The sequence below is a fragment of the Palaemon carinicauda genome, chromosome 7 (genome assembly GCF_036898095.1).
Source record: "Palaemon carinicauda isolate YSFRI2023 chromosome 7, ASM3689809v2, whole genome shotgun sequence".
NCBI classification, from domain to species: domain Eukaryota; kingdom Metazoa; phylum Arthropoda; class Malacostraca; order Decapoda; family Palaemonidae; genus Palaemon; species Palaemon carinicauda.
The window spans coordinates 3,451,941-3,476,513 of record NC_090731.1 but is presented as its reverse complement, the minus strand read 5'-3'; the positions used below and the strand labels follow the sequence as shown (position 1 = coordinate 3,476,513).

The window sequence follows — 24,573 nt, the reverse complement described above, 5'->3', positions numbered from 1 at the left end:
GTTGATAATAGTGAACCTGGAATACGGCAGTTGAAAATTGTAATGAGGTGTCAATAAGTGGCCGGCAGTTACTTACTGGTAGCGGGAAGCACCGCCTCCTCGCTGGCTCACTGACAAAACCCTTCAGTATCAGCTGTCAATAATAGACATGACAGACCATTAAATGCCTCATATTACCAGATGCATTCTAAGAAATGACGACTATATAGATTTCTTTCATCTGAACTGCCTTGTCAAGGATCTCTATAACACCCCACAGGTGAAAACTAACGTAAGCAAAAGGTGTCTCAGGGTGAAAAAAACAGTATAGCATAAGGAAGACATTAACAGAAGATAGTTATGTTTCCATTGCTTCTTGAAGTAGCTTCTTAGGATTGGTTAACAGTTTCCTAGTAATGAAAGGTATTGGAAATATGAAATTGGAAGAAGCATAGTAATACTCCCAATCAGATTGGATAGTCTGTGTGACCAGTCATAGCGTTATCTGTCTTCTCTCACCCAGCCAAGTGATGAGAACAGCCCTGACCAATTACCTCATGCGTAAATGTTAGAAGGATGGTACATAACAAAACATATCTACTAGGGAGGACAACTCTAGTATGTTTTTGTCTCATACGCGAGGCAAGAGCTTACGTATCAGGAACGTTTGCTTCCCTGAGAATATATATCCGTATGAGGGTCGTGTATTCACTGCGCTTGTTGGGCCGAGTGCAATAGGACACCTTGCATTTGTTCTTCAGTAAGTTTTGGGTCACAGAACTTTTGGCATCTGCTTCTTCCAGCATGTCCAGTATTGTACACAATACCAGTGTAAAAAGGAATCTGTGTTCATTTTCATAGCTTGTATGGGCTATGAGATCTTTTATTCATGAGGGCCAAATTTTTTTCCTTGGGGTTTTTCCCTTCCTATTTCTTCTTCGTGGGAATGTTCTGATTGTGTTCTCCACAATTATCGTTGACACAAGATCTGCTGCGATCGGGGATCATACAATTGAGAACCATACGATCAAGAGCTGCGATCGGGAACCACATAATTTTCAATATTAAACTTACCCGATAATCATGTAGCTGTCAACTCCGTTGCCCGACAGAATTCTATGGAGGGATACGCCAGCTATCACAATACTAGAAGGGGGTGTACTTACCAGCGCCACCTGTGGCCAGGTACTCAAGTACTTCTTGTTGACACCTCCTCAATTATTCCTCTGTCGTGCTTCCGGCAAGATGTTCTGGGATACGCTTATGTTCTTGGAGTATTTTCACGACTTTGGTGAAGTTTTTCTCTTTGATTTCGGCTGTCGCTTTACTGGAAACTTCTATATTAGCTTAGTTAGCTTTTGGAATTAATTTGATTAATTATGGTGACGAAGAGAGTATGAACTCTCTTTCACCTTTCAATGGCCGACCCTTCCCTTAGACGGAAGTGTTGGTGTCTAAGAGAGTATAGACTCTCTTTCTTAATTTTGTAAAAAAAGTTATAGATTTATTTTATATCTCTCCGCCTCTTATAGGCCTCTTCGATTAACTTCCTTTTATTATAAACTTATTAAAATTAATTTTTATATTTGTTTATATTCGACCTTCCTAATAGTAGGCGGTCTTTTCTTGGTACCGAAGTTAATTAACATTGAGCCCGTCATTTCGGTTTTACCTGTTAACATATTATGCTATTTTAATGTCTTTGAAAGAATTTCTTTGATAGTCTAGTACTGTTTTCAAAGTTGAACTAACGTTTAGCTCTGCAGTTGTTGACGTTCAGAACGTTCAACTTGCACTCTATCGTTACGATAGAGAAAGAGTTTTCACGGTTTCACGTTGCAGTAAGAGTAACCGTGTCTAGCGTTTTGTTCATTCTTTCTTAACTTAATGGTTTTGATCCTAATAAAGGAACTTTTCATTTTGGGAAATATTTCAGTTTTTTCCTTTACAATAATATGTTTTAACGATATATATGATTGGGCTCTTCTCTCAGGTTCTAAGTCAAGAGAGAGAGAGAGAGAGAGATAGAGACGGAGGGAGAAAGAGGAGGATAAACGTTTCATTCAAGCCTGCCAGGCGTACGAATACGTTGTTATCGTTTTTGCTCTTCTCCCTAGTCTCTTTAGGGGAAGAAAGTAAACGTTTCTAGAGTGATCTAGTGTTTAGTCTCTTTCCAGCCACTGAATTATTTATCTTTCATTAGATTTTTCTGTTACATTGTAATTCTGTTTTCGCAATTACTAACTTTTGAGAAAGGATAGAATTGCGTGTTTCAGGTACAAACCACTTAAAGTTTCGAGTTCAGTGAAATAAGTGCAAACAGAAAATCAAAGTGATAAGTGATTAGCGCAAAGTGTGTCAGTGTTGTGCGTGAGGGTACTTCTGTGCGCGCCAGTCGTCCTCCCAGTCCGGGACCTCTTGCAAGCTCCCAAGCCCAGGGGAGAAGCAATGTCGAAGGGCATAAGGGTTCAGCAGGCCTTGATCGGCGCACAGAAGTATCCTCGGTGGTTGTGGGCGTGTCTTACCGAGACCGTCACTCCCACCCGCAGACGATTGAGCCCTTATTTTGCTCGTCTGCAGAAGAAATTTAGGGGAGAAAACGCTGGTCTCAGGTCTCAAGACCTCTTAAACGTAAAGTCCAGACCTATGCCAGACGTACGAAGTTAGAGTTCAACAACCCGGATGCAGTCATTGGGTTAGCTCTGACTCTCCTCAGTCATCAGTTGAATGCAGTCCGCCTAAGAGGAGTAAGGTTCTGCCGCAACAGATCTCTGCTGTTAAGGCTTTACCTCAGCAGACCTTAGTGTCTGCCAACCCCAAGTTGACTCTACTGCAGTCCATGCAGTCACAACTTTCGGTCTTGATGCGTGAGTGTCGGGCTGAGAGTGTTGCGCCTCCGCCTACACTCCCTCCGCCTGCGCTCGCTCCGCCTGATCGCAGTATCACCTGCCAGGCGTACGATGTTGAGCCACGTTCTGAGTTTGCTGTTCCCAGTGGTGTTCAGCCTCCGCCTTCTTTAAGGCAACCTTTACAATGGGATCAGGAGGATTATACCTCTCTTCCTCCGCCTCCACTTGCTGCTCCACCAGTGATGCAACACTCGGTTGAGGTACAACAACCTCTCCCGTCCTTGAGTCAGTCTCCTCAGCTCTCGCTGCAGCGAGCTCAACCCTCCACAAGGCAAGCACCACTACACCTTAGCCTTGCGCATCAGGAGCCTCAGCTTGCGAGACATTTACCTTGTTCTGCGCAGCCTCTACCTCATCGCGCTCCGCTCACACCACAGGAACAGGAACTTGCTACTCCGCTTCCGCCAACCGCTCAGCAAGCGCAACCCTTGGGTTCAGCCACTCATGCCAGGAGTCAGCCTCCTCCACCCATGCGCCTACCTTCTGCTACTTCCTTTGATCAGCCTTTGCAGACTGAGCCTCAGGTGTTCCCTCAACAGAGTCTTGAAGAGGAAACCACAACTATTGTTGTTCCAGCTCGTTCTGACTCTGCTGTTCAGCATACCTTACCTCCATTTTCAAACCTTATGATAATGGAGGTTATTTGTATTACTTATAAAAATATATTTGTATTCCTTGCAATATATTTTTAACAATATCGCAGAATATGGCAAAAAATATGATTCATGAGTTATGAATGTAAGGTAAATATTATGTTGATATTTAAACCCCATGCAAGCATGCATAAAGCACTCTAGCACTGGTCATGGAATTTCTGAGAAATGTTAAACGCCATGCACACGCTCTGCTTACCTCACAGCATGCTCTACATACAGCATGCTCTGCTTACAGCATGCTCTGCATACTACATGCTCTGCATACAGCATGCTCTGCATTCAGCATGCTCTGCATACAACATGCTCTACATACAGCATGCTCTGCATACAGCATGCTCTGCATTCAACATGCTCTGCATACAGCATGCTCTGCATTCAGCATGCTCTGCATACTACATGCTCTGCATACAGCATGCTCTGCATTCAGCATGCTCTGCATACAACATGCTCTACATACAGCATGCTCTGCATACAGCATACTCTGCATACAACATGCTCTGCATACCTTACCGCATGCTTCTCAGTCACACATCTTTGGTTGTTGCCAACTCACTAGACTGTCAAGCAGTTTCATAACGTTGCCTTCTAGTCTGCTGCTTTTGCACCAGTGAACCCTCACTGAGAGAACTTAGCTTTTCTAGGATATGGTCCCTGTAGATGAGAAAGTTCTTTTCTCCCTCCTTCTGATATTCCCTTGAGGACTCTGTCATTTGGAGGGAGCCTTTAGCTGCATAGCCTCTTATGGACTTTTATTTAAGCATAACATGCTTCCAGGGAAGGTAATGGTTCCACTTCAGTCGCTAATCCCGTCTGTTACCACACCTGCTCCCATAGACCTTGAGCTGTGTTGCAAGACATGCAGTCCAAGCTTAGTCCTTGTTAGAGGATTTTTTGTTTACGGAGTCAATGTGTCACGGGGAAGACGTTCAACAACCAACAGAAGTGACTTGTTGTGACGCAGTGCGGCAACCTCAGCAACCCGATAAGGAGTTGTCTGTACGACCCAGACAGTCTAGACAGATTCGGGTTGTCACTGTACTTCCTCGCTTGCCCATGATTGACAGTTCACAGACTGTGCAGCAGTACCATGATCTTGTGTCCGGCTCCGTCAGACGACTGGCTTTTAAGAGCTCCCACAAGTCGTCGCTGTCTGGAGATTTTCAAATGGACTATGGATCTGACCAAGGAACTGGGCCTCCTGGTCAATTTTGAGGAGTCTCAGCTCGTTCCATCCCAGACCATTGTCTCCTTGGGTATGGATCTTCAGAGTCGAGCTTTTCGGACTTTTCCGTCGGCCCCAAGGATCTTCCAAGCCCTAGAATGCATCCAGAGCATGCTGAGAAGGAACCGATGCTCAGTCAGGTAGTGGATGAGTCTAACAGGGACACTTTCATCGCTGGCCCTGTTCATCGTGTTAGGGAGACTCCACCTCCCCCCCCTTCAGTATCATCTAGCTGCTCACTGGATAAAGGACATGACGCTAGAGACGGTCTCAGTTCCTGTTTCCGAAGAGAGGAGGTCTTCTCTCGCGTGGTGTAAGAACAGCTTTCTTCTCAAGGAGGTCTGCCTTTGGCTGTTCAGAAACACGACCGCCGTCTCCTCTCGGACGCATCAGACACGGGCTGGGGTGCGACTTTGGACGGACAAGAATGCTCGGGAACATGGAATCAGGAGCAAAGGACACTTCACATCAATTGCAAGGAGTTGTTTGGCGGTTATTCTGGCCTTGATAAACTTCAAGTCCCTCCAGCTTAACAAAGTGGTGGAGGTGGACTCTGACAACACCACAGCCCTGGTTTACATCTTCAAGCAGGGAGGGACTCTTTCGTGGAAGTTGTTCTAGATCGCAAGGGACCTACTCATCTGGTCTAAAGATCGAAAGCTAACTGGTAACGAGGTTCATTCAGGGCGGTATGAATGTCATGGCAGATCACCTCAGACGGAAGGGTCAGGTCATCCCCACAGAGTGGACCCTTCTCAAGAATGTTTGCAACAGACTTTGGGCCCTGTGGGGTCAGCCAACCATAGATCTGTTCACTACCTCGATTACCTAGAGACTCCTGTTGTATTGTTCTCCGATTCCAGACCCAGCAGCAGTTCACGTGGATGCTTTTCTGCTGGATTGGTTCCATCTCGACCTGTATGCATTCCCGCCGTTCAAGATTGTCAACAGGGTACTTCAGAAGTTCTCCTCTCACAAAGGGACACGGCTGACGTTGGTTGGCTCCGCTCTGGTCCGCGAGAGAATGGTTCTTAGAGGTACTGCAATGGCTGGTCGACATTCCCAGGACTCTTCCTCTAGGAGTGAACCTTCTAAGTCTACCTCACGTAAAGAAGGTACACCCAATCCTCCACGCTCTTCGTCTGACTGCCTTCAGACTTTCGAAAGACTCTCAAGAGCTAGGGGCTTTTCGAAGGAGGCAGCCAGAGCGATTGCCAAAGCAAGGAGAACATCCACTCTCAGAATCTATCAGTCTCAAGGGGAAGTCTTCCGTAGCTGGTACAAGACCAATGCAGTTTCCTCAACCAGTACCACTGTAACCCAGATTGCTGACTTCCTGTTATATCTAAGGAAAGTAAGATCCCTTTCAGCTCCTACGATCAAGGGTTACAGAAGTATGTTGGCAGCGGTTTTCCGCCACAGAGGCTTGGATCTTTCCACCAACAAAGATCTACAGGACCTCCCTAGGTCTTTTGAGACCTCAAAGGAACGTCGGTTGTCCACTCCAGGCTGGAATCTAGACGTGGTCCTAAGGTTCCTTATGTCATCAAGATTTGAACCTCTCCAATCAGCCTCTTTTTAGGACCTCACATTAAAAACTCTTTTCCTCGTGTGCTTGACAACAGCTAAAAGAGTAAGTGAGATCCACACCTTCAGCAGGATCAATGTTTTCACATCTGAAACGGCTACATGTTCCTTGCAGCTCGGTTTTTGCTAAACGAGCTTCCTTCACGTCCTTGGCCTAAGTCGTTCGAGATCCCAAGCCTGTCCAACTTGGTGGGGAATGATCTGAAGAGAGTACTTTGCCCAGTTAGAGCTCTTAGGTACTATCTAAAAAGGTCTTAACCTTTACAAGGACAATCAGAAGCCTTATAGTGTGCTATCAAGAAACCTTCTTTTCCAAGTTCTAAGAACTCAGTTTCTTACTATTCAGGCTTCTGATTAGAGAAACACATTCTCATCTGAAGGAAGAAGACCTTGCTTTGCTGAAGGTAAGGACACATGAAGTGGGAGCTGTGGCTACTTCAGTGGCCTTCAAACAGAACCATTCTCTGCAGAGTGTTATGGATGCAACCTATTGGAGAAGCAAGTCAAGGTTCGCATCATTCTATCTCAAAGATGTCCAGTCTCTTTACGAGTACTGCTACACCCTGGGACCATTCGTAGCAACGAATGCAGTAGTAGGCGAGGGCTCAGCCACTACATTCCCATAATCCCATAACCTTTTAACCTTTCTCTTGAATACTTTTTATGGGTTGTACGGTCGGCTAAGAAGCCTTCCACATCCTTGTTGATTTGGCGGGTGGTCAATTCTTTCTTGAGAAGCGCCGAGGTTAAAGGTTGTGATGAGGTCCTTTAGTATGGGTTGCAGCCCTGTATACTTTAGCACCTTTGAGTTGATTCAGCCTCCCAAGAGGAACGCTGCGCTCAGTAAGGAAGACGATCTTATTAAAGGCAGAGTAACGGTTCAAGTCGACTTCCTTACCAGGTACTTATTATTTCATTGTTATTGTGGATAACTGATTATATGAAATACGGGATACTTAGCTATCCTTTAGTCTTGTACACTGGTTTTTCACCCACCCCCCTGGGTGTGAATCAGCTACATGATTATCGGGTAAGTTTAATATTGAAAAATGTTATTTTTATTAGTAAAATAAATGTTTGAATATACTTACCCGATAATCATGATTTAATCGACCCTCCCTTCCTCCCCATAGAGAACCAGTGGACCGAGGAATAATTGAGGAGGTGTCAACAAGAAGTACTTGAGTACCTGGCCACAGGTGGCGCTGGTAAGTACACCCCCTTCTAGTATTGTGATAGCTGGCGTATCCCTCCATAGAATTCTGTCGGGCAACGGAGTTGACAGCTACATGATTATCGGGTAAGTATATTCAAAAATTTATTTTACTAATAAAAATAACATTTTTCAGCCATGTTCAGAATCATGCAATAGGTAGCCATGATTGGTAATCATGCAATGAGGAACTTACTCAAATTCTTCAAGTGATTGTTACCTTTGAGTCATCAGGTAACTAATTAACCTATTCCGGTTACCTGTTCCATCCTAGCGATCATACCGTGCCGAAGAGGAAGATGATATGTTACCGAAGCACATGATGACTGATCTGGCAGAGTCTAGGGAGACTTTTATTTGATTCCTCTGTATGGTTATATGAGAGGAGCAATGCTGTACCAAAGCCAGCCCCCAGGAAGCATTTTCGGTAGGAGATTCACAGAGCATGAACTGCGATCTTTCCCATACGAGAGCAGTCATGAGCACTGCTGGTGAGGATGTGGGCTTCCACTTTCATCCATTTCATGCTTCAGGGACGTTCCCATGACGTTTCGGTGACACCATTGCTTGAGATTTCTGTACGGGACAATACTGCCTCCTCAACCTAGATCTTCACAAGCTCAGATACTGATTCATTCTAAGTTTTCCAACCAAAATCTTCCAGTCAGGTCGAGCATTATTGGTTACTTCCCAATCTGATCTCATCACCTTTACTTTATGGTTGATCTAAAACATCAAGTAAAGAATGTCCTCAACTTACAAACACTCGGAGATACAAACACAAATCCAACGGAATCATAGACCTCGTATAGTATGTCAAAAGTTTGTATACTGTAATAAAATAAGGGAATACTTTAATACAACAATATTAAATAATTTGATACAGTAAACAAAACGACATTTGCAATAACTTGATATTTGTTACTTATGAAACGGGACTATATGTTGACTTTTGCATCTGAAAATCGTAGGCGTTGGAGTTAGGTTAGGCCTACCCTCGGACAAATTTAGGAGAATTCGACTTACATGAAGCTTCTTGGAACCTATTAAGTTTGTAACTTGAGGACCTTCAGTACAGTACTCCTATGCTGTTTCAGAACGTTTTCCAGTTCCAGGAATATCGGCAGTGTTCAGAACACATCCCAACACCCCTGGTACATTCTGGACCCTAAACTTTCTTTCCTTTTATTTGATTTGCCAATTATTCGACCGACTGTTGAGGACATCGGCCCTAAGACTTACCCTTGTGGCTCCCAAGTGTTATGCACCAGGTGGTATCTGGATATGCAGAAGCTCCTCTGTGAGGTACCAGTTAGAGTTACCCATCTACAGGTTAGAGTATGTCCAGAGTGGTTAGTAGTTCTCCTTATCTACCTTGGTTGAGGGAAGCCCCTCTCAGTCTCCACAGTATAAGACAGTCACTCAGCCTTTAGCCAGGTCTCAGGCTGAGGAACTCGGACTTTTCACCTTCATAGGAATAGCCTAGACTTAGAAGGAGGTTAAAACAGTCATCCCTCTCCAGGAACTCAAGGCCCTTTTGAGATGTTACTCAAGTTTTTGGGTCTCTCAGATGAGCCCTGTTTGAGTCCTGGAAACAGATATCATATAGGTATCTGACCCTCAAGAATGCTCACAAGCCTTATCCTTGGTATTGCGAATTGGCATTCCGCATGACATTTTGTTGTCGCAAGTCAATCTCTTTCGGGGTAAGGTCTTCCTCTCTTCTGATTTGGAGTTTGTGTCCAAGATCCAGAATCTAGCTTTTCCCAACTTCAGATTCAAGTCCTTCGCCATCTCTTCTTTACAAGAAATGATAAACGACGATCAGGATGACTTGCTCCTCTGTCCTATGGAGACCCTACTGCATAATGCTTCCTAAAGAACTTAGGACTGCATGCGGATACTGTTTACTTTGGCTCATGCACAAGCAGACATGTGATATGTTTGAGTGCACGTAATTAGTGATATCGAATCTGCTTCAACCTGAAGGAAGAACCTGTCAATGGTGTAAGTTCTGAATGTCGGAGTCTAAAGTGACAGATGACCTTTGCTGCCCACTACCTACAGGAATGCATCCACATATCCCTGAATAGCCATATTCTTGGTCCTGCAGTTTCCTCCGGTACAAGAAGCATCTCTTCCAAGGTTGTGATTGCAACTTGAGTCTAGAAGGAGTGGCAAGAAGGCCTATTTCCTCTTCTCTCTTCCTATCCATTGGGGTATAGCAGTCATTCTGTTTTGTGCTGGACCGTACTCTAGATGCAGGTAATCCTCAGAACTGAATATTTTTCATTACTAACAAGTTTTGTATTGAAGTATCTCCCCCATCCTCTCAGACGTGGGGGAGGATTGAAGAAATGTACGCTAACCAATTTCTCATAATAACCATGCATTTAGACAACATGTCCTTATGGATATAGGTTCTTCCATGCCAGTCTCCTAGTAAGGACCTAGCTTGACTACTGCAACATCCTCATGCTTTGGTCATCAAGGATTTGTCAGGAGTCATCATTTTCACTCCTCAACAAGACCAAAATGGGCGGACATTTCCTGGGTTAGTAACCAGCCAGTCTTGGTTTAGGGACTTAATCCTTCCAAAGGAGTGGTCTGTTGGTAAAGTCCTTGCCTGGTGATTGGTACATGGGGGTTTGAGTCACGCTCAAACTCGTTGGTTCATTTGGTTGTTGTGTGATGATGTCCTAGATTTTTCTTGCAATAAATCTTCTTATTTTATCTAGTATCTTACCTCTGCATATTACTTTCTTTTTATACTTATTTCCTTTTGTTTAATATTAATTGAATTTCTCTCAGGAGTTAATATAAGCAAAGTTACGTGGGTGAGGGATACGAATGCTGGTTTCTTTCTTTACTAGACATAAAAAGGGGTTTGAACAGTCACTTACAAGCAGTCAAAAAAAATAAAAGCGTGGTTTCTACATTAACACTTAGTGAAGAATTCAGACGTCTTGACACTGGCTGAAGAGTTGGATGAATCCTTGTTTAGTTAGGCCTATACGTCAATCATAGGCCTACTGTCGTCGCTGAAGTATGAGCCTTCGTCAGGTGTTGGGAAGGCTGGCGCGAAGTTCTAGACACGCCTTGGTCACTCTGGGACGTCACGCCTCTCGGTCGCTCTGGGACGTCTCGCCAAACACACTCACAGACAATCAATCAGGTGCGGGCGTAGTAACTTTGTTCGTCGTCCTTCGTTTTCAGGGGTAAATGTTCCCCTGTAATTTCTCGGCTGCTTTAGGATTCTGAGTAATCGCCGTCCCTCAATTTGGTATAGGCAGCCGCCACGTGTTGGTCGTCAAGGAGACCCGGCAGGTTAAGTAGGTCTTTAGACCTGTTACAGAGCGACTACTAGGAAGAGAGAGAGATGCCGTCTTCTCGTTGCTTATATATGGTCGTCTTGGGCGTGTCAAGCTATCCTTAATCACGTGACTTTTTCCCGGCTTCTACGTCTCACTCGTCTATGTTCCGTTCGACATTCAAGAACGGATCCTGTCATTCGGGGAGTTGTTTACGGGAAAGAACCCTGGAGTCAGCGAAATTAGTTGAAAACATCCTACCTAACTCTCGTTCACTCTCCTGTCTCTCCACAATTCTTTCTATATCTTTACAATTACTACTAACTGCATTTGTCTCCCCATTTCTTATTAATTAACAAAACCCACAAATAAAGGCATCAATAATATACATAAACCTTCTGCATATGAAATTTATCCAAAATAAGCATCTGTCTGACACCTGCAACCTCACCATCCTTGTGAGCTAAGGAAGGTGAGGTATGGGGGAGCCTATAGGTCTATCTGCTGAGTCATCAGCAGCCATTGCCTGGACCTCCATGGTCCTAGCTTGAATGGAGAGGGGGCTTGGGTGCTGATCATATTTTCATATGGTCAGTCTCTAGGGCAATGTCACTGTCCCTTTCCTCTGCCATTCATGAGCGGAAAAAAATGGATACGTCCCCTATTAAAGGACGGTGCTTTGTATTCATGTAGGAAAAAGTCAAATCTTAAAAGCTATTTGTATTTTTCCTAACCGTACAAACCTTATTCCTTCAAATTACACTGCCCACTGCAAGTCATATGTTGAGGTCAAAGTGAAGGTTGCTTTACCTGGCGAGTGGGCGGAGCCTACCTTGCACCCACCAGCTCCTCTAACTACCTCCTTAAAAGTTAAAGCCGCTGTTCCAGCTTTGCTAAAGTCATATTTCTAATATAGGATGCAGGTTTGAATAGTTAAGAAAAATACAATTTTCAATATTAAACTTACCCGATAATCATGTAGCTGTCAACTCCGTTGCCCGACAGAATTCTATGGAGGGATACGCCAGCTATCACAATACTAGAAGGGGGTGTACTTACCAGCGCCACCTGTGGCCAGGTACTCAAGTACTTCTTGTTGACACCTCCTCAATTATTCCTCTGTCGTGCTTCCGGCAAGACGTTCTGGGATATGCTTATGATCTTCGAGTTTGTTCACGGCTAATTGGTGAAGTATTCTCTCAGATTTCGGCTGTCGCTTTACTGGAAACCTTCTTATATTAGCTAGATAGCTTTTATATAGTCCTGATATACGGTTAACGATCTTTTGCTTGATTTTGGAAACCCCTTTGGCTAACTCTTTGGATTCAAGATGTCTGACATTTCGCAAGCCCCCTCCCATAGACGATGTAGGTCTTGCAATAGGCGTATTCCGAAGGCCTCGGTAGATCCTCACACCGCTTGTTCTGACTGTAGGGACAGACCCTGTCAGTTAGAAAATCGATGTGAGGAATGCGCCGGACTTTCGGAACTGGAATTTGTCCGTCTTTTAAAATATTCAACTAAGTTAGAGAGAGGTAGAGTTAGGAGGAGTTCTTCTCACTCTTCACTGTTTTCCTCACCTCATGATCCCCTACCTTTTCCTACCCCTGTAGTGGCTACCCCCGAACCTACTGTTTGCCCTCCGCCTGATATGTCTGTTGTTTTGCGTGCTATTCAGGCCTTAGGCGATAAAGTAGAGTCAGTGGTAAGTGACCATAAGTCTCTGATGGCCGAAGTTAAGGAACTTAAGGTCAAGAGTGCAGTGGGTGGAATTAGTGCCAGTGCTGTGACGAGTGCTAGTGTCAGTGCAGTGCCAAGTGCTAGTGTCAGTGCCAGTGTGGTGCGTGAGGATACTTCTGTGCGAGCCAGTCGTCCTCCCAGTCCGGGACCTCTTGCAAGCTCCCAAGCCCAGGGGAGAAGCAATGTCGAAGGGCATAAGGGTTCGGCAGGCCTTGTTAGGCGCACAGAAGTATCCTCGGTGGTTACGGGCGTGTCTTCCAAAGACCGTCACTCCCACCTGCAGACGATTGAGCCCGTCTTTTTCTCGTCCGCTGATCATCTGTCAGGGAAGAAACGTTGGTCTCAGGTCTCGAGACCACTTAAACGCAGAGTCCAGTCCGCGAGTGCTCAGCCAGGTTGCAGTCATTGGCTCAGCTCTGACTCGCCGCAGTCATCTGTCGACTGCACTCCGCCCAAGAGGAGTAAGGTTCTGCCACAACAGAGCTCGACTGTTAAGGCTTTACCTCAGCCTACTGTAGTTTCTGCCGACCCTAAGTGGACTCTACTACAGTCCATGCAAGCACAGCTTTCGGACTTGATGCGTGAGTGTCGGGCTGAGAGTGTTGCGCCTCCGCCTCCGCCTACACTCCCTCCGCCTGCGTTCGCTCCGCCTACGCTCGCTCCGCCTGCGCTTGCTCCGCCTGATCGCAGTACCACCTGCCAGGCGTACGATGTTGAGCCACAGTCTGAGTTTGCTGTTCCCAGTGGTGTTCAGCCTCCGCCTTCTTTAAGGCAACCTTTGCTATGGGATCAGGAGGATTATACCTCTCTTCCTCCGCCTCCCCTTGCTGCTCCACCAGTGGTGCTACTCTCGGCTGAGGTACAACAACCTCTCCCGTGCATGAGTCAGTCTCCTCAGCTCTCGCTGCAGCGAGCTCAACCATCCACAAGGCAAGCTCCACTACACCTTGGCCTTGCGCCTCAGGAGCCTCAGCTTGCGAGACATTTACCTTGTTCTGCGCAGCCTCAACCTCATCACGCTCCGCTCACACCACAGGAACAGGAACTTGCTACTCCGCTTCCACCAACCGCTCAGCAAGCGCAACCCTTGGGTTCAACCTCTCATGCTAGGAGTCAGCCTCCTCCACCCATGCGCCTTCCTTCTGCTTTGTCTGTTATTCAGCCTTTGCAGTCTGAGCCTCAGGTTCTCCCTCAACAGTTGCTTGAAGAGGAAACCACTAATATTGTTCCTACTCGTTCTGACTCTGCTGTTCAGCATTCTTTTCCAATATCTTCGCTACACTCTGATGATGAGGCGTCTGATGATGAGGAGGCACACCTGGATCCCTCGTCAGACGTGGATGAATCCAAGCCTTCTCCACAGTCTATTGACTTTCGTAAGGTCTTGGCTCTGCTTAGGGAGGTTTACCCAGACCACTTTGTCTCTGCTATTCCCCGCTCTCCACCATCTGAGTTTTCGCTGGGCGTACAACAAGCTAAGTCCTCCTATACTAAGCTAGTCCTAGCAAGGTCCTCTAAGAGAGCATTAAGGATCTTAGGGGAGTGGCTGCAGACTAAGCAACACCTTGGCAAAACTTCTTTCATGTTCCCGCCGACTAAGCTCACCTCGAAAGCGAGCGTTTGGTATGCCACAGGAGAAGCACCAGGCTTGGGAGTACCTGCCTCTGCCCAGGCTGACTTCTCAAGTCTGGTAGACTCGCCTCGGAGAACTGCAATGAGGCGTTCTAAGGTTTGCTGGACCTTCTCAGACCTGGATCACTTACTGAAAGGACTGTTTAGAGCATTTGAGATGTTCAACTTTCTTGACTGGTGCCTGGGGGCCCTCAGCAAGAAGACCTCTCCTGCGGACAAGGATTCTGCCATGCTATTAATGTCCTGCATGGATAAGGCCATTAGGGATGGATCTGGTGAGCTTGCGTCGTTGTTTGTATCAGGGATTTTGAAGAAAAGGGAACAGCTGTGTACCTTCCTTTCCTCCAGCATTACACCTTGCCAAAGGTCACAACTTCTTTTTGCTCCGCTCTCGAAGTTCCTCTTCCCCGAAGAGCTGGTTAAGGACTTGTCTGCTGCCCTGATACAAAAGGACACACACGATCTTGTAGCCTCATCGGCTCGTAAGTCTAAGGTTGCTACCTCAGTCCCCAAGACTTATCGCTCCCCAGTGGTTGATACCCCTGCTACGAGGTTCATACCGCCCTTTCGTGGTAGAGCCCCCAGCCGAGGAAGCTCCCGTCCAGACTCTTACAGGAGCAAGTCCAGGAAAGGCTCCAGGATATCTAAAGGAAAAAACTGACTCTCCGCATCTCCAGACAGCAGTAGGAGCCAGACTCAAGATCTTCTGGCGAGGCTGGGAGAAGAGAGGTGCAGACGCCCAGTCTGTCAGTTGGCTGAGGAACGGTTACAGGATTCCATTCTGCCTCAAACCACCTCTGACCACATCGCCCATCAACCTCTCTCCCAACTACAAAGAAGAGGACAAGAGGCTAGCATTGCACCAGGAGGTGTCGCTACTTGTGCAGAAGAAGGCAGTGGTTATAGTCCGGGACCATCAATCCTCGGGCTTCTACAACCGTCTCTTTCTTGTGGCCAAGAAGACAGGGGGTTGGAGACCGGTGCTGGACGTCAGCGCGCTCAACGCGTATGTCACCAAGCAGACGTTCACGATGGAGACGACGAAGTCGGTCTTAGCAGCGGTCAGGCAGGAGGACTGGATGGTCTCGTTGGACTTGAAAGATGCCTACTTTCACGTTCCTATTCATCCAGACTCCCAACCTTTCCTGAGATTCGTTTTCGGAAAGGTTGTCTACCAATTCCAAGCCCTGTGTTTTGGCCTAAGCACAGCTCCTATGGTCTTTACTCATCTGATGAGGAATATAGCAAAATTCCTACACTTATCGGACATCAGAGCCTCCCTCTACTTAGACGACTGGCTGTTGAGAGCCTCCACGAGTCGTCGCTGTCTGGAGAATCTCAATTGGACTTTAGACTTAATCAGAGAACTGGGTCTATTAGTCAACATAGAAAAGTCTCAACTCATTCCCTCCCAATCCATTGTGTACCTGGGAATGGAGATTCGGAGTCAGGATTTTCGGGCTTTTCCATCGGCCCCCAGGATAAGCCAAGCCCTAGAGTGCATCATGAGCATGCTGAAGAGGAGCAGTTGCTCGGTGAGACAGTGGATGAGTCTCACAGGGACCCTTTCATCACTGGCCCTGTTCGTCGAGCTAGGGAGACTCCACCTCCGCCCTCTTCAATTCCATCTTGCAGCTCATTGGGACAAGGGTTCGACTCTAGAAGCAGTCTCTATCCCAATCACCCAAGAGATGAAGACCACTCTCCTGTGGTGGAAGCACAACCTCCTTCTCAGGGAGGGTCTATCGTTGGCTATTCAGACCCCCAATCTTCATCTCTTCTCAGATGCATCGGACTCGGGCTGGGGTGCGACCTTGAACGGACGGGAATGCTCGGGAACGTGGAACGAAGAACAGGGATTACTCCACATCAACTGCAAGGAGCTACTAGCAGTTCATTTAGCCCTGTTGAACTTCAAGTCCCTCCTGCTAGGCAAAGTGGTGGAGGTGAACTCAGACAATACCACAGCCTTGGCTTACATCTCCAAGCAAGGAGGGACCCATTCGAGGAGCCTATACGAGATCGCAAGGGACCTCCTCATTTGGTCAAGAGGTCTAAACCTCACTCTGGTCACGAGGTTCATTCAGGGCGATATGAACGTCTCAGCAGATCGCCTAAGCAGAAGGAATCAGGTCATTCCCACGGAATGGACCCTCCACAAGAGTGTGTGCAACAGACTTTGGACCTTGTGGGGTCAACCTACCATAGATCTGTTTGCCACCTCCATAACCAAGAGACTTCAGCTGTACTGTTCCCCTGTTCCAGACCCTGCAGCAGTTCATGTGGATGCTTTTCTACTGAACTGGTCCCATCTCGACCTGTACGCATTCCCACCGTTCAAGATAATAAACAAAGTTCTGCAGAAATTCATCTCGCACGAAGGGACACGGCTGACGCTGGTTGCTCCCCTTTGGCCTGCAAGAGAATGGTTCACAGAGGTACTTCAATGGCTAGTCGACATCCCCAGGACTCTACCTCTAAGAGTGGACCTTCTACGTCAACCTCACGTAGACAGGTTGCACCCAAACCTCCACGCTCTTCGGCTGACTGCCTTCAGACTGTCGAAAGATTCGCTAGAGCTAGAGGCTTTTCGAAGGAGGCAGCCAGTGCGATTGCCAGAGCGAGAAGGGTTTCCACTCGTAGAGTCTACCAGTCTAAGTGGGAGGTCTTCCGAAGCTGGTGTAGAGCCAATTCAATATCCTCTACCAATACCTCTGTGACCCAAATAGCTGACTTCCTTCTACATCTTAGGAATGAGAGATCCCTTTCAGCCCCTACGATTAAAGGGTATAGGAGTATGTTGGCTTCAGTTCTCCGCCACAGAGGTTTGGACCTTTCTTCCAACAAGGACCTTCAAGACATTCTTAAGTCTTTTGAGACGTCTAAAGAGCGTCGTCTATCCACTCCAGGCTGGAATCTAGACGTAGTCTTAAGGTTCCTTATGTCACCTAGGTTCGAACCTCTCCAGTCAGCTTCCTTCAAGGACCTTACCCTCAGGACTCTTTTTCTCGTCTGCCTTGCAACAGCTAAGAGAGTCAGTGAGGTTCATGCCTTCAGCAAGAACATTGGTTTCACGACCGAATCTGCAACATGTTCTTTTCAGCTCGGATTCCTAGCAAAGAACGAACTTCCTTCACGTCCTTGGCCTAGATCGTTTGAAATACCTAGCCTCTCCAACATGGTAGGTAACGAACTAGAGAGAGTTCTTTGCCCTGTCAGAGCTCTCAAATTTTATCTTAAGAGGTCTAAACCTCTTCGAGGACAGTCAGAAGCCTTATGGTGTGCCATCAAGAAACCTTCGAGGCCCATGTCCAAGAATGGGGTTTCATATTATATAAGGCTTCTGATTAGAGAAGCCCACTCTCACTTAAAGGAGGAAGACCTTGCATTGCTGAAGGTAAAGACCCATGAAGTAAGAGCCGTAGCTACTTCGATGGCCTTTAATAAAAACCGTTCTCTGCAGAGCATAATGGATGCAACCTATTGGAGGAGCAAGTCAGTGTTTGCATCATTTTATCTTAAAGATGTCCAGTCTCTTTACGAGAACTGCTACACCCTGGGACCATTCGTAGCAGCGAGTGCAGTAGTAGGTGAGGGCTCAGCCACTACTTTCCCTTAATCCCATAACCTTTTTTAACCTTTCTCTTGAATGCTTTTATTGTTGTTTTTATGGTTGTTACGGTAGGCTAAGAAGCCTTCCGCATCCTTTTGATTTGGCGGGTGGTCTATTCATTCTTGAGAAGCGCCTGGGTTAGAGGTTTTGTAGAGGTCCTTTAGTAGGGGTTGCAACCCCATATACTTTGGCACCTTTGGGTTGATTCAGCCTCCAAGAGGAACGCTGTGCTCAGTAAGGAAGACGAACTTAAAAAAGAGGCAGAGTAACGGTTCAATTCGACTTCCTTACCAGGTACTTATTATTTCATTGTTATTTGAGATAACTGTTATATGAAATATGGGATACTTAGCTATCCTTTAATCTTGTACACTGGTTTTCACCCACCCCCCTGGGTGTGAATCAGCTACATGATTATCGGGTAAGTTTAATATTGAAAAATGTTATTTTTATTAGTAAAATAAATTTTTGAATATACTTACCCGATAATCATGATTTAATCGACCCTCCCTTCCTCCCCATAGAGAACCAGTGGACCGAGGAATAATTGAGGAGGTGTCAACAAGAAGTACTTGAGTACCTGGCCACAGGTGGCGCTGGTAAGTACACCCCCTTCTAGTATTGTGATAGCTGGCGTATCCCTCCATAGAATTCTGTCGGGCAACGGAGTTGACAGCTACATGATTATCGGGTAAGTATATTCAAAAATTTATTTTACTAATAAAAATAACATATTACTTTTGAAATAGATTATTTTGATCTGACTCTTAAAATTTTATGAAAGGTTTTATAAGAAAATAATTATCTACCATTTTAGGTCTAATTAGGCTTTGCTTGTTGCCTAGAACCTGAATTGTATCTCTTTGTTTATTACTTTTTGAATTTGTTTTTTCAGACTGGAGAGAATTTCTACCAACTTCTTTTGTTCATATGACAGAAGCACTAGTGATGGACCTAAAGGCTGCTACAGAGGATCTCCACTCCTCCATCCCACCATGTGGCTATGGAGACAATGAGAAGTCGCTCTCCATGGACCAGGCTTGCCTAGAAGTTTTGAACACTGATTTGAGCTCCAGTTTAGAATTTTGGGCACAGTCTATAGAATGCTATAAGGTGGTATAATGTTTCCTTCTCATTTGTTGGTGGAGTCGACTAGTGTATTGTATATTATTTAGCAATAGATGCAATTTAGGGACCTAGGAATGCTACGTATTTCCTTTTTCAATATTAATCTTACCCGATAATCATGTAGCTGTCAACTCCGTTGCCCGACAGAATTCTACGGACGGGATACGCCAGCGATCGCTATACAAGAGGGGGGTGTACTCACCAGCGCCATCTGTGGTCAGGTACTCCAGTACTTCTTGACAACACCACCTCAATTTTTCCTCTGTCGTGCTTCCGGCAAGACCTACATGGATACGCTTATGATTTTGGAGTCTTTGTTCACGGTTTTGGTGAAGTATTGCTCTTGAGATTTCAGCTTTCGCTATACAGGAAGCTTTTCCCTTAGCTTAGATAGCTTTTGGATTGATTTTGATTAATGGTATAATGATCTTTGCTTTAATTTGGAATCCCCCCTTGACTGTTCTCTGATTCAAGATGTCCGACCATTCTCAAGCTCCTCCCCAAAGACGATGTAGGACTTGTATTAGGCGGCTTCCGAAGGCCTCGGTTGATCCTCACACCGTTTGTTCCGACTGTAGGGGAAAATCCTGTCAGTTGGAAGATCGATGTGAGGAATGTGCCGGACTTTCGGAACTTGATTTTATTCGATTCCTCAAGTATACGACTAAGTTAGAGAGAGAGAGAGTTAGGAGGAGTTCGGCTCGCTCTTTACTTTATTCCTCCCCCCATGATCCTCAACCTTTTCCTCCCCCTGTAGTGGCTACCCCCGAACCTATTATTAGTGCTCAGCCTGATATGTCGGATGTTTTACGTGCCATTCAGGCTTTAGGTGATAAGGTGGAGTCGGTAGTGAGTGACCACAAGTTTCTCTTGGCAGATGTCAAGGAACTTAAAGTGAAAAGTGCAGTGGGAAATGGTAGTGCCAGTGCTGTGCCTAGTGTCAGTGTCAGTGTTGCGCATGAGGATACTTCTGTGCGTGCCAGTCGTCCTCCCAGTCCGGGACCTCTTGCAAGCTCCCAAGCCCAGGGGAGAAGCAATGTCGAAGGGCAAAAGGGTTCGGCAGGCCTTGATCGGCGCACAGTAGTATCCTCAGTGGTTGCGGGCGTATCTTATAGAGATCGTCACTTCCACTCTCAGACGATTGAGCCCTTTATTTCCTTGTCTGCAGAAGATGTTTCCGGGAGGAAACGCTGGACCCAGGTCTCAAGGCCTCTTAAGCGTAAGGTCCAGACCGCGCGAGTTCAACAGCCCGGGTGTAGCCACTGGGCTAGCTCGGACTCGCCGCAGTCATCGGATGGCTGCACGCCTCCTAAGAGAGGTAAAGCTTTGCCTCAACAGACCTCAACTTCTGTTAAAGCTATGCCTCAACAGACCTCAACTTCTGTGGATCCCAAGTTGACTATGCTGCAGACTATGCAGTTGCAGCTTGCGGTGTTGATGCAGGAGTTTCAGGCAGAGAAGGTTATCACACCTCCTCCTGCGAGCGCTCCCCCACCTCTGCGCAGTCCAGCCTGCCAGACGTATGAGGTTGCGGTTCCTCAAGCTACCTCCATGCGTGAGCTGCCGCTTTGGGAGTTGCCAGATACCAGCGCTGTGCAGCAACCTCCACTTTCCTTGAGGCAGGAGCCTCTTGCCACGCGGCAACCTCCTCAACACTTGGTGCAGGAGCCTTATGCTTTGCAGCAACCTCCTCTACCCTTGAGGCAGGAGCCTCTTGCGTTGCAACCATCCTCGAGGCAGCAACCTCTTGCGGTGCGACAACCTCCACCATCCTTGAGGCAGCAACCTCAACTCTTGCAGCAGCCACCTCCACTTTCCTCGAGGCGAGAACCTCAACTCTCGAGGCAAGCACCTCAACTCTTGAGGCTAGAACCTCAACTCGTGGGACAAGAGCCTCTCTCTGCGCAGCCACCTCAACCCTTGAGGCAGGAACCTCATGCTATGAGTCAGCCACCTCAACGCATGCAGCAACCACTTTCTTCTCAGCTTAAGCCGCTTCCTATTCAACTTGAACCGCAGATTATGCAGCATGAACCTCATGCTTTACAGCATTCGCCTCTCACCACGCTTGCTCCTCAGACCCCCGCAGAACCTCCTTCATCCCAGCCTCAGGACTTTGTCATTACCAGCCCTCATCCTCTTCAGCAGACTCTTGAGGATGAATCCGCTAGTGCGCATGCACCCGTTCTTCAGGATTCAGCCATTCAGCATACTGCTTTATCGTTACCTCTCGCTTCTCAACACTCAGGTGATGAGGTTTCTGAGGATGAAGCGGCTCACCTGGATGATCCTTCATCTGATGTGGAGGAACCCAAGTCATTGCCACCCTCCATTGACTTTCGCAAGGTTCTTACTCTTTTCAGAGAGTTATACCCTGAACAATTTGTTTCTGCTACCCCTCGTTCTCCTCCATCCGAGTTCTCTCTAGGCATGCAACCTGTTAAGTCTGCTTACACTAAGCTTGTCTTCGCCAGATCGTCAAAGAGAGCTTTGAGAACTTTAGGGGATTGGTTGCAGTCCAAGCAGCAACTGGGAAAGACGTCTTTTATGTTTCCGCCTCCTAAGCTGACTTCTAAGTCGGGCGTCTGGTTTGCCACGGGAGAGGAACCAGGCTTGGGGGTCCCTGCCTCTGCCCAGGCTGACTTCTCAAGTTTGGTTGACTCTCCACGAAGGTCGGCTATGAGACGCTCTAAGGTCTGCTGGACCTTTTCTGACCTGGACCACTTCTTAAAGGGAGTCTTTCGCGCCTTTGAAATTTTTAATTTCCTCGACTGGTGCCTGGGGGCCTTGAGCAAGAAGACTGCCCCTTCTGACAAAGACTCGGCCATGCTGATTATGTCCTGTATGGACAAAGCAATTCGTGATGGTTCCGGCGAACTTGCCTCTATGTTTGTATCGGGAGTCCTCAAGAAAAGGGAACAACTTTGCTCCTTCCTTTCCACTGGTATCACCTCTTGCCAAAGGTCACAGTTACTTTTTGCTCCCCTGTCTAAGTTCCTGTTTCCTGAGGATCTTATCAAGGAAATGTCTGCGGCTCTTATACAGAAGGATACGCATGACCTCGTGGCCTCTTCAGCACGGAAGGCTAAGGTTGCACCTTCAGTTCTAAGAACTTACCGCACCCCAGTGGCTGATACTCCTGCTACCAGATTTATTCCGCCCTTTCGTGGCAGAGCCCCCAGCCGAGGAAGTACCCGCCCAGACGGTCACAGGGGCAGGTCCAAGAAAGGTACCAAGTCTTCGAAAAGCAAACATTGACTCTCCTCCTCTCCAGACAGCCGTAGGAGCCAGACTCAAGACCTTCTGGCAAGCTTGGGAAAGAAGAGGTGCAGACGCCCAGTCTGTCAAGTGGCTAAGGGAGGGTTACAGGATCCCATTCTGCCGCAATCCCCCTCTGACCACTTCTCCCATCAACCTCTCTCCCAACTACAAGGAAAAGGACAAGAGGCTAGCGTTACATCAAGAGGTGTCACTCCTGTTACAGAAGGAGGCAGTGGTGATAGTCCGGGATCATCAATCCCCGGGATTTTACAACCGTCTCTTCCTGGTGGCCAAGAAGACAGGAGGTTGGAGACCGGTGCTGGACGTCAGTGCGCTCAATGCTTATGTCACCAAGCAGACGTTCACTATGGAGACGACGAAGTTGGTCCTAGCAGCGGTCAGGCAGGAGGACTGGATGGTCTCGTTGGATCTGAAAGACGCCTACTTTCACGTCCCCATTCATCCAGACTCCCAACCTTTTCTGAGATTCGTTTTTGGAAAGGTTGTGTACCAATTCCAAGCCCTGTGTTTTGGCCTAAGCACAGCACCTATGGTGTTTACGCGACTGATGAGGAATATTGCCAAATTCCTCCACTTGGCGGACATCAGAGCCTCCCTTTATTTAGACGACTGGCTTTTAAGAGCCCCCACAAGTCGTCGCTGTCTGGAGAGTCTCAGATGGACTTTGGACTTGACCAAGGAACTGGGTCTTTTGGTCAACTTAGAGAAGTCCCAGCTTATTCCTTCCCAAACCATCGTTTACCTGGGAATGGAGATTCGGAGTCAAGCTTTTCGGGCTTTTCCGTCGGCCCCAAGAATCAACCAAGCCCTAGAGTGCATCCTGAGCATGCTGAAGAGGAACAGATGCTCGGTGAGACAGTGGATGAGTCTAACAGGGACCCTGTCATCGTTAGCCCTGTTCACCGAGTTAGGGAGACTCCACCTCCGCCCTCTTCAATACCATCTAGCAGCTCACTGGGACAAGAATATGACGCTCGAAGCGGTCTCTATTCCTGTTACCAAAGAGATGAAGACCACTCTCATGTGGTGGAAGAGCAACATCCTTCTCAAGGAGGGTCTCTCGTTAGCTGTTCAGACCCCCAATCTTCATCTCTATTCGGACGCATCAGACTCGGGCTGGGGCGCGACCTTGGATGGACAGGAATGCTCGGGAACATGGAACAAGGAACAGGAAACGCTTCACATCAATTGCAAGGAGTTGTTGGCAGTACATCTGGCCTTAATGAACTTCAAGTCCCTCCTGCCAAGCAAGGTGGTGGAGGTGAACTCCGACAACACCACAGCCTTGGCGTACATCTCCAAGCAGGGAGGGACTCATTCGAGAAAGCTGTACGAGATAGCAAGGGACCTCCTCATTTGGTCAAGAAGTCGAAACCTCACGCTGGTAACGAGATTCATTCAAGGCAATATGAATGTCTCGGCAGATCGCCTCAGCAGGAAGGGTCAAGTCATCCCCACAGAATGGACCCTTCACAAGAACGTGTGCAACAGGCTTTGGGCCTTGTGGGGTCAGCCAACGATAGATCTGTTCGCTACCTCGATGACCAAGAGGCTCCCATTGTACTGTTCCCCAATCCCAGACCCGGCAGCAGTTCACGTGGATGCTTTTCTGCTGGATTGGTCCCACCTCGATCTATATGCATTCCCGCCGTTCAAGATCATCAACAGAGTTATTCAGAAGTTCGTCTCTCACGAAGGGACACGGCTGACGTTGGTTGCTCCCCTTTGGCCTGCAAGAGAATGGTTCACAGAGGTACTGCAATGGCTGGTCGACGTTCCCAGGACTCTCCCTCTAAGAGTGGACCTTCTACGTCAACCTCACGTAAAGAAGGTACACCCAAGCCTCCATGCTCTTCGTCTGACTGCCTTCAGACTATCGAAAGACTCTCTAGAGCTAGAGGCTTTTCGAAGGAGGCAGCCAGAGCGATTGCCAGAGCAAGGAGGATATCCACTCGCAGAGTCTATCAATCCAAGTGGGAAGTCTTCCGAAGCTGGTGCAGAGCCAATGCAGTTTCCTCTACCAGTACCTCTGTAACCCAAGTTGCTGACTTCCTGTTGCATCTTAGGAATGTTAGATCTCTTTCGGCTCCTACGATAAAAGGGTACAGAAGTATGTTGGCAACAGTTTTCCGCCACAGAGGCTTGGATCTTTCCTCCAACAAAGATCTACAGGACATCCTTAAGTCTTTCGAGACCTCTAAAGAACGTCGCTTGTCCACTCCAGGCTGGAATCTAGACGTAGTCTTAAGGTTCCTTATGTCTCCTAGATTTGAACCTCTCCAGTCAGCCTCTTTCAAAGAC

At 47.1% G+C, this 24,573-nt stretch overlaps 1 protein-coding gene across 1 annotated transcript in view; it reads left to right on the top strand.

The window, feature by feature from the left end:
• Positions 1-24,573, top strand: part of LOC137643813 (heparan-alpha-glucosaminide N-acetyltransferase-like) — a 98,849-nt gene that overhangs the window by 9,003 nt on the left and 65,273 nt on the right. Inside the window, exon 2 of the mRNA XM_068376502.1 lies at positions 18,758-18,975. Within this exon, the coding sequence (XP_068232603.1) occupies positions 18,758-18,975 (218 nt within the window). The remainder of the gene's footprint in view (positions 1-18,757; positions 18,976-24,573) is intronic.